The sequence below is a fragment of the Cladophialophora carrionii genome (assembly GCF_000365165.1).
Source record: "Cladophialophora carrionii CBS 160.54 unplaced genomic scaffold supercont1.1, whole genome shotgun sequence".
Lineage (NCBI taxonomy): Eukaryota > Fungi > Ascomycota > Eurotiomycetes > Chaetothyriales > Herpotrichiellaceae > Cladophialophora > Cladophialophora carrionii.
In genome coordinates, this window is record NW_008481816.1 from 910725 (window position 1) to 925717 (window position 14993).

General features: G+C 53.6%; 6 protein-coding genes across 6 annotated transcripts; 2 read left to right on the forward strand and 4 right to left on the reverse strand.

Moving 5' to 3' along the window:
* Window positions 1-166: 166 nt before the first annotated feature.
* On the forward strand, window positions 167-6314 carry G647_00331 (uncharacterized protein; the record flags this gene model as incomplete). Its single annotated transcript, XM_008723734.1, has 2 exons — window positions 167-455; window positions 511-6314. The coding sequence occupies 2 exons, from the start codon at window positions 167-169 to the stop codon at window positions 6312-6314; spliced, it is 6093 nt and encodes a 2030-aa protein (XP_008721956.1).
* A 1441-nt stretch (window positions 6315-7755) lies between these two features.
* On the reverse strand, window positions 7756-8902 carry G647_00332 (uncharacterized protein; the record flags this gene model as incomplete). The annotated part of the gene is made up of 2 exons (XM_008723735.1): window positions 7756-8295; window positions 8351-8902. 2 exons carry the CDS (start codon window positions 8900-8902, stop codon window positions 7756-7758), a joined length of 1092 nt encoding a protein of 363 aa, XP_008721957.1.
* Window positions 8903-8945: 43 nt separating this feature from the next.
* G647_00333 (uncharacterized protein) lies at window positions 8946-9134 on the reverse strand (the record flags this gene model as incomplete). The annotated part of the gene is made up of 1 exon (XM_008723736.1): window positions 8946-9134. The coding sequence occupies one exon, from the start codon at window positions 9132-9134 to the stop codon at window positions 8946-8948; it is 189 nt and encodes a 62-aa protein (XP_008721958.1).
* A 967-nt stretch (window positions 9135-10101) lies between these two features.
* G647_00334 (uncharacterized protein) lies at window positions 10102-10598 on the forward strand (the record flags this gene model as incomplete). The annotated part of the gene is made up of 2 exons (XM_008723737.1): window positions 10102-10184; window positions 10289-10598. The coding sequence occupies 2 exons, from the start codon at window positions 10102-10104 to the stop codon at window positions 10596-10598; spliced, it is 393 nt and encodes a 130-aa protein (XP_008721959.1).
* Window positions 10599-11010: 412 nt separating this feature from the next.
* G647_00335 (lipoyl synthase, mitochondrial) lies at window positions 11011-12264 on the reverse strand (the record flags this gene model as incomplete). Its single annotated transcript, XM_008723738.1, has 1 exon — window positions 11011-12264. One exon carries the CDS (start codon window positions 12262-12264, stop codon window positions 11011-11013), a length of 1254 nt encoding a protein of 417 aa, XP_008721960.1.
* A 426-nt stretch (window positions 12265-12690) lies between these two features.
* On the reverse strand, window positions 12691-13692 carry G647_00336 (uncharacterized protein; the record flags this gene model as incomplete). The annotated part of the gene is made up of 3 exons (XM_008723739.1): window positions 12691-13122; window positions 13205-13419; window positions 13512-13692. 3 exons carry the CDS (start codon window positions 13690-13692, stop codon window positions 12691-12693), a joined length of 828 nt encoding a protein of 275 aa, XP_008721961.1.
* Between the last annotated feature and the right edge of the window lie 1301 nt (window positions 13693-14993).

Genomic DNA, 14993 nt, shown 5'->3' on the forward strand with positions numbered 1-14993 from the left:
TGAGCGTCTCTTTTGGCAGGCGTCTTTTGCGCCATGGTGAGCGTCGTTGGTTCTTTGTTCAATTCACCCTAAGTTCGGCGCGCTTGCGGTGGGCGCATTCCTTTGAACTTGACTCTCTCTCGTCGCCATTCAAACAGACCGTGCCGGTACTACGATCATTCGCGCTATGGCTGCCGAAGTCGACGTTCGAGCCGTGTCGGCCTTTTCATCACTCCCTGAGTCCTCGGTCAATTCGCTTCTGACCAATCCAACAGCCGAGCTGGTGACTTCTCTGCTCAAGGCTATCGAGGCAAAGGTCAAAGAGTTTGAACAGAACAAGTCTCAAAAGGTCAAGCTCGAGGTCGAGTTGGAGACAGTTGTGAGGACGAGTGAATCCAAGGCAAAGGTGCTGCAAAATTCCCGAGACAAGGCCCTTGCGGAGTCCAGTAAACTACGCGTGGAATTGCAGACTTCCGGTAACAAAATCATGCGTTCTTCTGTCTGCAACGGGTGCTAACGTTGTGATTGCAGAGAACGTCCGCTCGAGGCTGGAATCTGAGCTTGAACAGTATCGCGCTGCAACCACGAACGAGAGCTCAGAGATCAACACGCTTAAGTCGCGTATTTCTTCCCTTGAAGCCTCGAACCGAGACACCCTCGCACTTCTCGAGTCGAAGAACACGGCCTACGAAAGCTTGTCCCAGGATCTGTCCGCGCAGCACCAGAAGGCAGCCGAGCTTCGAAAGCAGGTCACAGCGCTGGAACAATCAGTTCAGTCCGCAAACGCATCCCTCACAAGTGCAAAGTTCAAGGAGCAATCTCTATTGCAGGAGGTGGAACTGCTGAAGAAAAACAATGAGTGGCTGGAGAATGAACGAAGAATCAAGGCCGATGAGCATACCAACTTCCGTAAGGAGAAGAATGCTCGCATTTCAGAGCTTTCAAGATTGAATGAACAGTACATCTCTGAACTCGAGGCCCTGCGACGCTCCGAGTCGGCGCTGAAGCAACGTCTGGAGGAGCAGATTACCAAGTTTGAAGAGACGCTGGAGGAGGTGCAGAAAATGCGCGAAGACAAGATTTCTGCCGAGGATTCCTTCAGAGTCGAGCTCGAGAGTGTCAACCGCTTGGCTGAACTACAGGCTGCATCCGCCGAGACCGCCAAACAGCGCGTCCAAGAACTGTCCGCGGCTCTGGAGGAGGCTCGTGAAGAGGCCGCAGATGAGATTGGTGCTATCCGAGCTGAAATTGAGACCGAGCACAATGATCGGGTGGCTGCTGAAGAGCGAGTCGCCGAGCTGGAAAGGTCCCTCGAACGACTGCAGGGCGAACTTGAGGATGCTCGCGCACGACCGAGCACGCCTCACCGTGCAACCAATGGCTCCGGCATCACGACACCTCTCCGACCCGGGACCCCAAGTGGTATCTTCTCGCCCGCAAGTGTATCACGCGGAAAGTCACAGATGACCATGACCCAGCTTTTCTCCGAGTACAAGAAGCTTGAAAGTGAATTAGCAGGCGAAAAGCGTGCCAGAGAGCAACTGCAGGAGAGCCTCGATGCTATGGTTGACGAGCTCGAAAACAGCAAGCCGGAGATCGAGGAGCTGCGCGAGGATCATGCCCGCCTACAGAGTGAAGTCGTGGAGATGTCGAGGATTGTTGACAAAGCAAATAGTGATCGAGACTCGGCAGTAAAAGAATTGAAGCATGTACAAGGTCAGCTGAAGAGCGCGTCGAGAGAGGTCGAGGTTCTCGCACAACAGCTGCGCGACAAAGGCTCAGAGATTCGCTATCTGCTGGTGGAGCAGTATGTCCGTGAGCAAGGCGAGGCTCTGACTCGGGAAGATTTTGAGGAACTGGAAAGACAGACCCAAGCCGCCTTATCCGATGATATGGCCAATTTGTCGGAAAACCAACAGTTGATCAATCAGCGTTTGGTTGTTTTCAAGAACATCTCCGAGTTGCAGCAGCAGAACGAGGACCAACTGAAGACTATCCGCAACCTGATTAGCGAACTCGAAAGCAACGAGGCGAAGCAACATGAGCAACAGAACCATGCGCTCAACCAGGAACTGGAGCAAGCCCGCGCGCAAATTGCCTCTTATCAAGACGAGTTGAAATCAATGGTTGCTCAAACCAAGACGTTCATCAAGGAGAGAGACATGTTCCGCAACATGCTCACCAGGCGTGGCGGCCATCTACCGGGTCAAGTCCAACCGAACGATTTCTCACGATCACTACCTGTTCCCAGTGGCGAGTCTCCGGCAGGATCGGTGCCCGGCGGCGACGCCGATTATGCCAAACTTCTTCGAGACCTCCAACAACATTTCGACTCTTACCGACAAGAAGCCTCAACAGATCACAGTGCTTTGAAAAATCAAGTCGCGGAGTTGGGCAGGAAAAATGCTCAGTTACAGACTGAGATCAGTCGGACCGTTGGACAGTTGACAGCAGCAAATCAACGTTATGAGATGCTGCAGGCCAACTACAACTCTCTCAAGACTGAGAATGGCGAGATTCAGAAGAGGTCGTGGACTGCGATGGAGAACGCCACAAAGCAAGAACTAAAGACTCAACAAGTTGCGGAGGAGCTGGTCGAAGCTCGAAATCTGCTGGACAGTCTGCGTCGAGATTCCGCGAATCTCAAGGCCGAGAAAGATCTCTGGAAAACTGTTGAGCGAAGGTTGATTGAGGATAACGAATCTTTGCGGAACGAGCGAAGTCGCCTCGACCAGCTCAATGCAAGTCTGCAGACCATGGTCAACGAGCGTGAGCAGACCGACGCTGAGACGAGACGGCGACTGCAGTCGCAAGCAGAGTCATTAGAGTCCGAACTTCAGTCCACCAAGCGGAAGCTCAACGACGAAATCGAAGAGAGCAAAAAGTCAGCATTACGGCGCGAATACGAACACGAACAGTCTCAGAAACGTATCGATGACCTCGTCACGACGCTAGGCACAACGAAAGAAGAACTCGCGTCCGCAAAGACAGCCCGGGATCACCTACAAGCTAGAGTTGATGAGCTGACTGTTGAACTTCGTTCTGCCGAGGAACGCTTGGAAGTCTTGACCAAGCCTGCAGAGCCTGCAAATGGGACCGATGCTGGGGAGGAGACGACTCTGAGCAAAGAACAAGAGTTGGCTGTGGAAGTCTCCGAGCTCAAGCGAGATCTTGAGCTGAAGACGTCTGAGCTTGAAAGAGCGAACGAACAAGTCGAAGTTTACAAGAACATCAGTCAGTCCAGCGAGGAACGTCTTCAAGAACTGAGCGAGACGAACGACCAATATCGAGAAGAGACAGAGGCCCTGGTTGCCGAAAAGGACGCCAAGATTAAGGATCTTGAACAGCGGTTGGAAGACATCTCTGCTGAGCTCAGCACCACCAACCAGGAACTTTCACGGCTCCGGGATGAACAAGCAGACTTTGGTCGGAAGCTGGATGAGCAGAAGTCGGGTTTCGAGTCTGAAATCGAACGGCTCAAAGAGGAGGCTGAAAAGAGTGCCGAGCAAGCCCAATTCAACCTTGAGGCCTCGAAAGTCCAAGCACAGATAGCGACAGAAGCACAACAGAACTACGAGAACGAACTCCTCAAGCACGCAGAGGCCGCCAAGGCTTTGCATACTGTCAGAGATGAAGCTAATCAACTGAAGCTCGAAGTCGTTGACTTGCGAACGCAGACCGAGACTGCCAAAGGAGATCTGGAGCGGAAGCAGGCCAGTTGGGACGAAATGAAAGAACGGTACGAGACGGAGCTCTCGGACCTGAAGAAGCGCCGCGAAGAGCTGGCCCATCAGAACAACCTTCTTCATGGTCAGTTGGAGGGTGTCACTCAACAGATCACAGCTCTGCAACGTGATCGTACTGCGCTGGCGGAGACCAGCAATGAGGAATCCAACACTCAGCCTTCCGCGGAGCTTGATAAACTCCAAGAAGTGATCACGTATCTCCGTCGGGAGAAGGATATTGTCGACGTCCAGTATCAGCTCTCTGTTCAAGAAGGCAAGCGCCTCCGTCAACAACTGGATTTCGCTCAGTCCCAGCTTGACGAAACTCGCCTCAAGCTCGACCAGCAGCGCCGGGCTGAAGCCGATGCGGAGCGCAATGCGCTCAGTCACAACAAGTTGATGGACACTCTCAATGAGCTGAATCTGTTCCGAGAAAGCAGCGTGACTTTGCGAGCAGAAGCAAAGCAAGCTTCTCAAGCTTTGGCGGAGAAGACTAAGCGTGTCGAGCAGCTTGAGGACGAGATCCAGTCTTCTCGGGCGCGCATTGCAGAGTTGGAGAACCTGCTTGAGTTGAGAGAAGGGGAACTCAAGCTCAGCCAAGAGGACGGAGATCACTGGCAGCAGCGTACCCAGAATATCCTCTCCAAATACGACCGAGTCGATCCTGCAGAACTCGAGGCTCTCAAGGAGAAGATCATTACCCTCGAGCGCGAACGCGATGAAGCCCGCACCGAGCTTGCAACGGCTGTTACAGAGCGCGACGAGGCTCGGACCGCACTTCAAGCCCAGATCGACGGTGCGCAGGCAGCAATTGATACAGCTAGAGGTGATCTAAAGACGAGACTGGAGACTCAGTTCAAGGGCGTCATTAAAGAGAAGAACACTGCTCTCCGCGAAAGAAAGTCTGAGCTTGATGTCGTTGTCGCCGAAAGAGACGCTATGCAAATCGAGATCGATTCTCTGAAAGAGCAATTAGCTGCCGCTCAAGCTCAGGCGACTTCAGCAGCTACCACTCAGGTCAACGGTCATCCTCCTGCCGAACCCGATGCTCCGACCACGAACGACACCACGGATACCAATACTGCCGAGCTAGAAGCCAAGCTGAAAGAACTTGAAGAGTCATTGGCAGAGAAGGACAAGGAGCTTAACGAGCTGAAGTCGACGCAGGAAGAGAAGTTCAAGTCAAGGGTTGCAGCTAATGAGGCTGTTCTCAACAAACGGCTGGCCGAGTTCAAACAACAGGCTCAGCAAGCGAAGGTTGCCGCTCTCGAAGAACTGAAGGCGAAGCTCGATGCTGAGCATCAACAAGAGATCGAAGCTCTCCGCGTTAACTCTGTACCTGTCGCGACGGAGTTGCAGAAGCCAAGCGAAGATGCGACGCCGGCTACGGCCCCTGTCACCCACGGGGAGATCCCTGACGATGTCTTGTTGTCTCTATCTGACGAAAAGGCGAGGATGCTCGCCAACCAGCACCAAACTATACGGCGTATTCTCGGCAATACCATCAAGAACAGGATCGAGAAGGAGAAAGAAAGCATGAGGGAGAGTATCAAGAAGGAGCTCAGCGAGTCACAGGACTCCCAACCGGGTGGATCTGTTCCTGCCACTGATAACCCGCTTGAGGAGCAGCTTAACGCTCAGAAAGAGAACATTATCAAGCAGAAGGAGGCGGAGTTCGCAACCGAAAAGCAGGCTCTCCTCAAACAGTATGAGGAGAATCTCAACCGCGAGCGACAATCACTTGCTAGCAAGCATCAAGAGGAGCTTCGAACGCAGAAACTCCATTTCGATGAGGAGTCAGCCAAAAGGATCGAAGAACAAGTCAAAAACGCTGAACAGTTGGCAGAAAAGCGGGGCGCTGTCAAGCTGAATATGTCTCAGAGCAGACTCGCCGTCGCATCTGCGAAACTCGATGTCGTCAAGAAAGCAGCAGAAGAGACTCCACAGAAGCCCGTCGGAGAAGTTTGGGAAGTGGCCAAAGACGCCAAACCGGCGGCAGCTTCTAAGCCAGCAGCTCCTGCACCGCCCGCTGCACCGACTCCAGCAAAAGTTACGACGGCACCTTCACCCACACCGCCCAAGCCAGAAGCTCCAAAGGCCGAGGAAAATGCGCAGCCTCAAACTGTGGCTCCAGAACAACCTGCCGCTGTCCCGTCAACCCCACAACAACCAAAGCCGAATCCGTTCCAGCCCTCTGCAACCCTTGCTACGCCTTCACAACCTGCCCAACCGGCACAGTCTACGGTTCCTGAAGCTAGCCGACAACCTCAGCAACCCGGCGCGGCATTGATGAACCAACTCCAGTCGGGCCTTCCTCGTGGCGGATCCGTGCGTGGCCGTGCAAGCGGTATCCCCAGAGGTCGTGGTGGAGCTCCTCGTGGCGGCAGAGGCGGTGGAGGCCCTAACGTACATACCGCAGTTCCTCAACAAGCAGGTAGAGGTGGAGGAGGTGCACAGAGTCCTAGTAGTCGAGGTGCTTTGAATCCTCAGGCTGCTCAATTCACCCCTGGTGGCGGAAACAAGAGAGCTCGGGAGGATGGCGAGGTCGCAGAAGGCAGTGGTCAGGGGAAGAGAATACGAGGCGAGGGAGCCGCTGCACAGCAGCAGTAAAACGGAGGTCACAGATGTGTTTCTTCTCGGTGTCGTCGCAACGCAAGTCCGCCCTCGATAGCGTACGATTTTTCTTATGTCTCTCTGGGTGAAAACGGGAAAAAAGGTTCATTGGACGCGGGTCCATGTGCATGTGCATGGGCATGGCGCTGGAGGAACGTGGTAAAAGGGGTTTGGATTGCTTTTTAGCATGATTGATGTCGGAAAGGCGGTAGAGTAGTGAGTGGGTGGGCTCGAGCTGGGGAAAAGGTATCGCAAAGGCATGTGGGAAAGGAAATGCGACGGTAGATAAACCTGAGTGTAGTACCGTGCTTTGTAAAACCAGAATTCAGCGAGCTCTGTTGAGAGGATGCGTGGAATCAATTGGTCTCTGTCTTGCCCCGTGCGTGCTGTTTGCTTCTAAACAGGCAGAGATTTACACATACATGATACGGGTACCTTAGTCTGGTGGCGTGTCCATGTACGAGCTGGATAAGTTCGATTGCAGAATACCATACTACCTATGTGTGTGTACGCTTGTACATCTATGTGATATGCTGTCGACTTGCCAAAATCGGGTCGAATTCCTATTCTGCGTGGCGGTCGTCGTCTTCGCGCAACTCGGGTGCCGACAAGTACGAGACCTCGTCGCCAGTGGAGAGATCTCGACGATCTAGAGCTTGCTATGGTACTGGAATCGTTGTCCCCGAACGAGGTACTAGTGGGACTCGGTTGTGCGGAGGTCTAGAGGCGCTTAAAGCGAATAGATAAAAGTATTGCCACTCTCTGGTATTCCGCCCGGAACTCTCCCCTCGTGCACAGCATGCTCGACAAGCCACGAGAAGAATGTGTGACTGTTGATGGGATACGACATGAATAGTGCTGCGTCGTAGAGGAGGTCTCCTCCCTGTCCGCCCTTCATGGTTCCACCCTGTACAACCACGCGATGCCATGCCATGCCAATACTTTCATTTTAGTAGGCTTTTACAAGGACAGCCTTGATGAATTATTTGGTAGAGCCTCGTGAATCGTTCGTTATATATGTGGTATATAGTTTGACCAGGGAACCATGGCGTAAACTCCGGCTAGTACTCACCGGAGGCCGATGAAGGACTCAATCACCAAGAAGAACCGCGCGAAAACGTGAGCAGCAACGGCAGCATGGAAGTCCAGAGCAAGCAGGATGACTCCAACAACCCAGGGGGAAAACATGATGGGCGACTGCAACCGCATCGACACAAATTTCATAAGACACTTCAAGGACAACTCTGCGAGGGGAGGTGCTATAATTGCAGTTGCGGCCAAGAATATGGCGGAACAGCGCCATAGCCACTGTTCCGTTTCAGTGGGGAAGTGTGCGTTCCATGCCGTCAGGTGGACTGCCCCATAGACGGTGAGTGTGAGAAGTTGGATAGATGTCCCCGCCCGGCCCCAGTCAAGGGAAGGCACATTCGACATCCGGTTACGCAACTGCACTGTTGCAATCCCAGTGCCAGATACTTTTGGCGAGATCGGGATGTCGTTGCAACGCTAACAGCGCACGGCCCAGAGTCGCCTGGTTGAGGGAATGGGCCTCATCCACGGGGACTTTATAGTACTTGAATCGATGCTGGCCCTCTGTCTTTGCATTGTAGCGCATGACCACTGCGACCTCGCTCGACGCAGGACGGTCAAACTGCCATTCGAGGTCTTTGACTGATGGATAATGGTCTGGCTTCCATGTTTTTGAACTTATACCGTGCTCGAGGTTCGACGGCCGGGCTCTACCTCGATGTGTCTTCAAGGGTTTGCTGAAACGTGCTGAAGGGAGTGAGTCCACATCGACGTCACCCCATACTTCACAGGTGGGAGTCGTGGAAAGTCTGAAGGTCGTATTGTGGTCCGGGAGAAAGAAACGGATTGACCATGACCGGAATCGTGTGGAGACTTCGAGCAAGCTCATCAAGTCATGATCATCTTCCGACAGAGCGGCTATGGTGCTCTCACCAATGTCAAGAGGTTTCTGAAATAGGAAATCAGAATCAGATAATCGGCGTTTCTAGAGAGCGTTGGTGTACGTAATATTGGCGAGGACCGAGTCCAGAAGACGCTGTCTTCCAACCTGAGAACAATTTAATGAGAGGTTGTGCCATACTGATCTGGAGCCATAAAATATAGACCGCAAGAGAACAAACAACGCGCACGAAAGTGTGTATCTCGAGGGTAGATAGAGGTAGACCATGAACTTTGCGAGCAACGCATTCTATAATGAGCCACAAGATCTGGAGGCGGATCAGTGTCTTTGCGAGGGCGTCAGACTTGCCGTGGTCCTTGATGGTTGAGTCTTCAATTTGCAGAAACCTGCCATTTTGCGCCAGAAGCTTGATCGCCGAGGGTGACAAAGGTACGTGCGGTGTCGATCCCGCAAATTCTGGCGCAGGCATGCGAAGCCCACCCTTACAGACGAAGAAGCCGTATTTCAAGGTGAATTTGCGGGGAGCTTTGTCTTTCAATTTGCCTGCCGACTGTTGTCGGGTCAATTCTTCGTTGAGAAACCGAACCAAGCCCCGTGCTCTCGACAGTTGTTCCCAGGCCGTGAAGAGAACGATCTCTGGGACGAGCAATCCCATTACTGTCTATCCGACCTTTTGCCAGAATCGTCGTAAAGGGCCTTCACCCGGTACCGGAATGTTGAGGCACACGGCTGTCCATACACAGAGGAGGATAGTGGCGGTGCAGGTCCACAGAATATCCGATGTGCCTCTGGTCTGTTGCGGATGGCATCCAGCCAGTAACGAAGACATCATCGAGTTCTTGGGTGTTGTTCAGAGAGATGCCCAACGTGCCATTCGTTGTGGTCATGTTTGCCACTGAAAGCGAGACTGCTTCTTCAGCCTCGCGGACAATTACACCGTTCAAGTTCGGCCACAGCAAACCAGAGCGAAAGTCGAAACGACGGGCGGACAACTTCTGGTTAACTCAGGGCACCAACTCTTAAGCACAGGATGTTCTGGCAGAGCTTCAAATCATGGGACGCGGAATTGAAAAAGAGGTGGAAAAGATGGACGAGATGGTCTACCAAGTGTCCAAAGAACCCCCTCATCAAGAAGCCAAGCAGGGGCTGTAGATGGTGGCGTCGAACGAGATTCTGCCCTTCGCGAGGCGGTGCCGTTCTGCACCGAAGATCCGGAAGACAGGCCGCGTCAGGCGTTGGGAGATGATTTCGCCTACCGCGTGAGCAGTACATAGTACAAGTACTTGTGGTGCAAAGATGAGTGGGAGAACATATTTTCTCACTTCCGGTTGACTCGTATGTATGAAGTGAAGGATCGGGGAAAGGTTGAGCTAAGTGTCTCTCCCGCATTGCTGCTCCCCTCCGTACCAACAAGCGATTCAAGCCAGGCTCACTCAGAGACTTACTATATAGAGTGAGTCCCGAGTACTCCGTAGATACAGTCCGAAGTAGCTTTCGCCCGGCTCAGCCTCCACCAGCCCATGCAAGCGAGTTGCATCGAGCCTTAGCCGCTCGGCCACGACGCCGCCTTGAAGCGTGGACTCGGCGACGCTGCTTTTGAAGAAAGTCGCGCTTCCGAGCCCGGCACGGCACAACCTTTTTCCAGCCAGCGCAGCCTCGTGATGTTCCGTCACTCCCCACTGAGTTCCCTGTCCTCGCTCCCTCCACCGTGCCAATCCATCTGCGAACTACAGACTGAAGAGTCATCTATCCTCGACATACCCTCTGCCGTTGTCCTCGCCCGGCTTGTGATACACGTCGTCAAGCAAACCCAAGCTCGGCCATCACTCCACCATCCATCGACACACGAGTACAATGGACAAACCTCCCTCCTCTGCCGCCAACAAGCCGCCCGTCAAACCAGCCTACGTCTCCTCCTCGGGACATGTCCTAGAATCGTATGTCCTATGTTGCTTGTCATGCACCTTCCTCCTCGTTCCCTCTCCCTCCTCCCAGCAGCGGCTCAACCTCTTCACGGCTCCTGACTTTTGCGCCATTCTAGGCCCCCCTTCTCCGCCCGCCTTTCCCGCTTTTCGTCCGACGTCTATAACTTCCTGGGTTTGTACTTCGTGTCTCTCTTCTCGCTCGACCCATATACCGCCGCGCAGAATAGCCAGTTCAACACACGCGGCAGGCCGAATGCGCATCAGGCGCGGCCGACGTGGGGTGGTGGCTTGGGTCGATTGGGTGGTGGCACACCGGGTGGTGGAGCCGGCGGAGGGTCTAGAGGTGGCGGTGGCAGCAACGGCAGTGGTAGGAGGATGGGCGGTATCGACGACGTGAGGGCGCCGGAGTGCGGAAGTTGTGGGTGAGAGGTGTTGGTTTCAATTGGCAGCGCGGGGCGTAGAGTGCCGAATGCAAAACATTAGATACGTAGGATGTCACGAAGAAGCTATGGGTGCATTGATGGGAGTTGCACTGGGAGTTTTAATCGGGTACAGACCACAGTTGAGCGCTCCCGACTGATACCCTGTCAGGTGGACTGTTTGTTCCCTAGTCTGCAGACCCAGCGTGGCGTTACGGTCAAGGAATAGTGGTTGCTCTTCAAGGGCGATGATGTGGGGGAGCAGATATCATCAACATAGCGGTTGAGCATTGCGATCAAATGACCATTGGTTGACAATGGCCATCTCACCCGTAGGCAGATCCTTGATATATGACCAACGTGGATCATATGTCTCTGGAGAAATTACTCCAAGACTGTCGTGCCTTCAATATTGGATATCACAAATTCCCGCTTTCTAACCCCTTCCCATCAATTTCCCTCGCCAGATCCGCATTCGCAGTCTCCCCACGTCCGGCCCTTCTCTTCTTCAACACATTCTCGATAAATGCCTCTCCGGCCTTATAGCTGCTCCTTACCAACGGGCCACTCGCCACGTATAGGAACCCCATCTCTAGCGCCCGTACTCGCCACTGCTCGAATACATCCGGCGTGACATATTCATGGACCGGCATGTGCCTCTTGGTGGGACGCATGTACTGTCCGAAGGTGACCACGTCGACGTCGACAGCACGGAGTTCTCGCAAAGCATCGAAGATTTGCTCCTCGGTTTCGCCGAGCCCGAGCATGATTGATGTCTTTGTGATGAGACCAGGCTTTGCGGCTTTGGCGGCCTGCAGCACACTGAGCGACTGCCGGAATGTAGCGCGCCGGTCGCGGACCTGCGGAGTCAACGCCTCGACCGTCTCGATGTTGTGCGCATACACGTCCAATCCGGACGTGGCGACCAGTTTGACCATTTCCAGATCTCCCGCGTAGTCGCCCGTTAGACACTCGACCAGAATCGCAGGCGCCTTGGACTTGATCTTCCGCACCGTCTCCGCGAAGTGATGCGCCCCGCCGTCGGCCAGATCGTCCCGATCAACACTGGTTAAGACCACGTACCCTAGTCCCCATCGTGACAGCGCTTCCGCGGTATGTTCCGGCTCATGCGGATCCAACGGCGGTGGCGCCTTGGATGTTTTAACGCTGCAAAATCGGCACCCTCTCGTACACGTATCGCCCATCAACATGATCGTTGCGGTCGCCGCAGACTTGCTGCTCCCGCCCCAGCAATCTGAAATATTCGGACAGCGCGCCTCTTCGCACACCGTGTGTAAGTTCAGGCCGCGCAGGTCGTTCTTGATCTTCTTATATGACGACGTGTCCGGGATGGGTGTCTTGAGCCACTCTGGCAGGCGGGTTATTCTTTTCTGTTTGCCCTTTGGTCCCACGAGTGCGGTCTTCAGTGCATACGCTTCGGATGGTTGTAGGGGTGGTTCTTTGCCAGAGACAAAGTCTGAAAATGAAGGGCCAGCGTTCAGCTTGTCGGCGAAGGTGGTGGGTTGGACCCGCGGTTTGGGCGTCGGAATGTCATCGGTGGTGGTGGCAAATGATCGCGATGTCGACGGTGTAGCCTGAGGGAGGAATACTTTGAATGGTGAAGACCATTGCTGACCATTTAGGCAACGACAGCGCGGGACCGTAGCGGCCATGATGTAGATGGTTGAATGCAAGCAAGTCGTCACAAGTCCGGACGGGATGGAGGGACGTTGAGATCAGAAATCAATCACATCCGATTGACTCGGGAGGAAGCAGCTGGTGATCGGCGGGCTCGCCGCTTTTAACCGAGTTACAGCATTAGGCCTTGTTCGCGGGATATAGGCTCGTGGAAAAGGAAACTCCGTCATTGCCGGCTCTTTTACCCGACACCTAAACACCATGCTAGAAAAGCACATGCTCGACGTCGCGCCCGTTCCTTGCTGCTCTACCCAGCGTCACCTCCGACACCTTCCTTCTATTGCTCTGTCCTGCTCTGTCGCAGCTCGGGGGAGTGTTGCTGCACCACCCGGGATGGCCAGCGGCATTGTCCCATAACGTATTCACAACTCTAGGCCGTTGCTCCTCCACTGGCTGTCTGCTCAAGGCTTGACGATTGGTTGTTCGCCCGTCATCCACATGGCGCTCGCTCTGATCAAAGTCTTCAAGACTTCCAACTCGGCTTCGTTTCTCGGAGCATACACGATTAGGAAAGAGTCTCCAATGCCCCACATAGCTTTGATGCCACCAAACCACCAGGGTTGAGTCCTTGCACAGCGATGTCGTTCAGCCCACCCTTTTTCGATGATGATCTTGGCATCGGCGGGTGAGAAGTATAGGTGTAACGAGCTCTCGCCGTGAACGTGCCCTATTTCCCCCTTGAATATCGGCGCAACCTCTGGCAGGTTGTCGGGCTTAGACATGAGGCTTGGGTGGACAAATAGCGCAAGGTTGTGTTTCTCGGCATGTGAGAGCCGTTCTTGCAGTAGATGAGGATTGGCTTTGACAAAGGATGAGAAGATATCAAGTACACGCTACAACGTGTTAGTCTGAAGTGGTCCCCAGCGAGCGAAATTTCTGCATTTCAACGGATGAGTGTAGGGAGCTGAAACTTACCAGATTCATTTCCGGCTCTGGTAGCTGATCGAATTGTCTCTGAGGAGCAATGCCTCTGATAATTGGCCGTGGACCTTGACGTATCGGCAGTGCCATGATCTCTTTGCGAGCGCCGTCATCGGGATAATCACCGGTCCAGGTTTGATCTTGCTGAGCAAGGGTGAAAGGTCTGGTCATGATATGCACCTTGAACCAGCCGACGGCGTTGTATTGTGCTGAAAGGCATCAGCCACAGTCGCGAGTCAGGATTCTCACGCAAACTGCTGCCACGAAAATAGAGCAGCGAGTCCGAGGGGGAATGACTTACGACCACCTCGTCCTAAGGATAGGAAGAAACGGTAATCTTGAATGCACCAATAGATGCCGCTAAAAACAGCGAGAACGAGAGCAATGTACAAGATGACTGAGGCCAAGCCATGGGAACTTGAATGTGACAGACTTCGGGGTTCGCTGACGTTGGGGAGGTTCGGAATGTCGTAGATATCCATCTTCGACGGCAGCAGGAGGGACGACAGACTTGCGAGTAGCGGAGAAAAATGATTGCGGTACTTGACTTATAGGTTCAGGAGAGGTGAAGTGAGAAGTAGCGGGCGGTGTGATAATGGTCAACATGAGAACCAGTTGAACGCCGAAGGGATGAAATTCCCTAGCTGGGCCCAAGTGAATGCTCAAATTGAGGGAAGTCGCACAGCGAAATCTCGACTTCGACTTATCGGAAGACTTACCGCCAGCTCAGTAAGGCGCTGCTGGACGTAGCCTGCACAAAAAGGAGCAGCCTGTATGTTGAGCAGGAGCGAGAGACGAATGACGAAGCCCCAGTATCTGATGTCGCAGGAGAGCACCTGAGGGACGTCTCTCATTTGTCTCTCGGAAGCAGAAAAATGATGCCCAGTGACGCAGGGCAGCCCCCGTATGCGTGAGGTCACTCGGACCACATTAGCACCAGTAGCACCAGTAGTGTGGATTTCTCGTGTTGGGCCGACTGGGGGTTGTCGCGGCTCGCGTCTGTCAGCTCGCCTGTACTCCGCACAAATTGGAAGGCTCATGCACTCTGGGCAATAGCCTATAAGTCAAGGACAATAGCCGATGGCGGGCAAATTGTTTGGACGGGAATTGGAAGCTTTCTTTACGAGCAGGCATGGGACTGCCCGTGTTTACAAGTTGGATGGAGACGTGGGGGAGACGAGTCAGACAGCGTGGGAGCGTGGGTTGTCACCCTCGAAAGAGGAGCATCCGGACATACCGGACGCAAGCCAGGAACGCGCCCACGCAGCTAACGGTCACGCGGGACTAATCAGATTCACCGAGGACCTGCGGTATGACATCAAACGGCATTTTCCCCGTCCGAAGAGTCGAGATTCAAGAGGAAGGCCTAGATTCAGAGGTATGCTTTTGCCCGAGAAAGAAGCTCCGTCTGGAGAGGTTGACAGAAACGCCGAAGACGAGGGATAATCTCGATACACATTGAAAGCATTGACAACTTGAGGTGAAGGTTGCCATAGTGGTACAATATGATGGACATTGGCATGTAGAAATAGGAGTGAGTGCACAAAGACCTGTTGGATACATGGAATCTCAACTGCAACAAATATACGGACCGCCGAAGTGCGAGCGAGAAGCTGGTTCGAAAAGGTGTATAAAACGAGTCAGGAATGACAATGTTACAATAGTACTGTATATCGTCCCATATCCGGGGTACACCCATCCAGATCTCCCTCGTTTGGGTGACTGCTTGGTGCTAACACCATCTGTGGCATGTTTGAATGTGAAAAAGGCGAAGTAGCGGAGG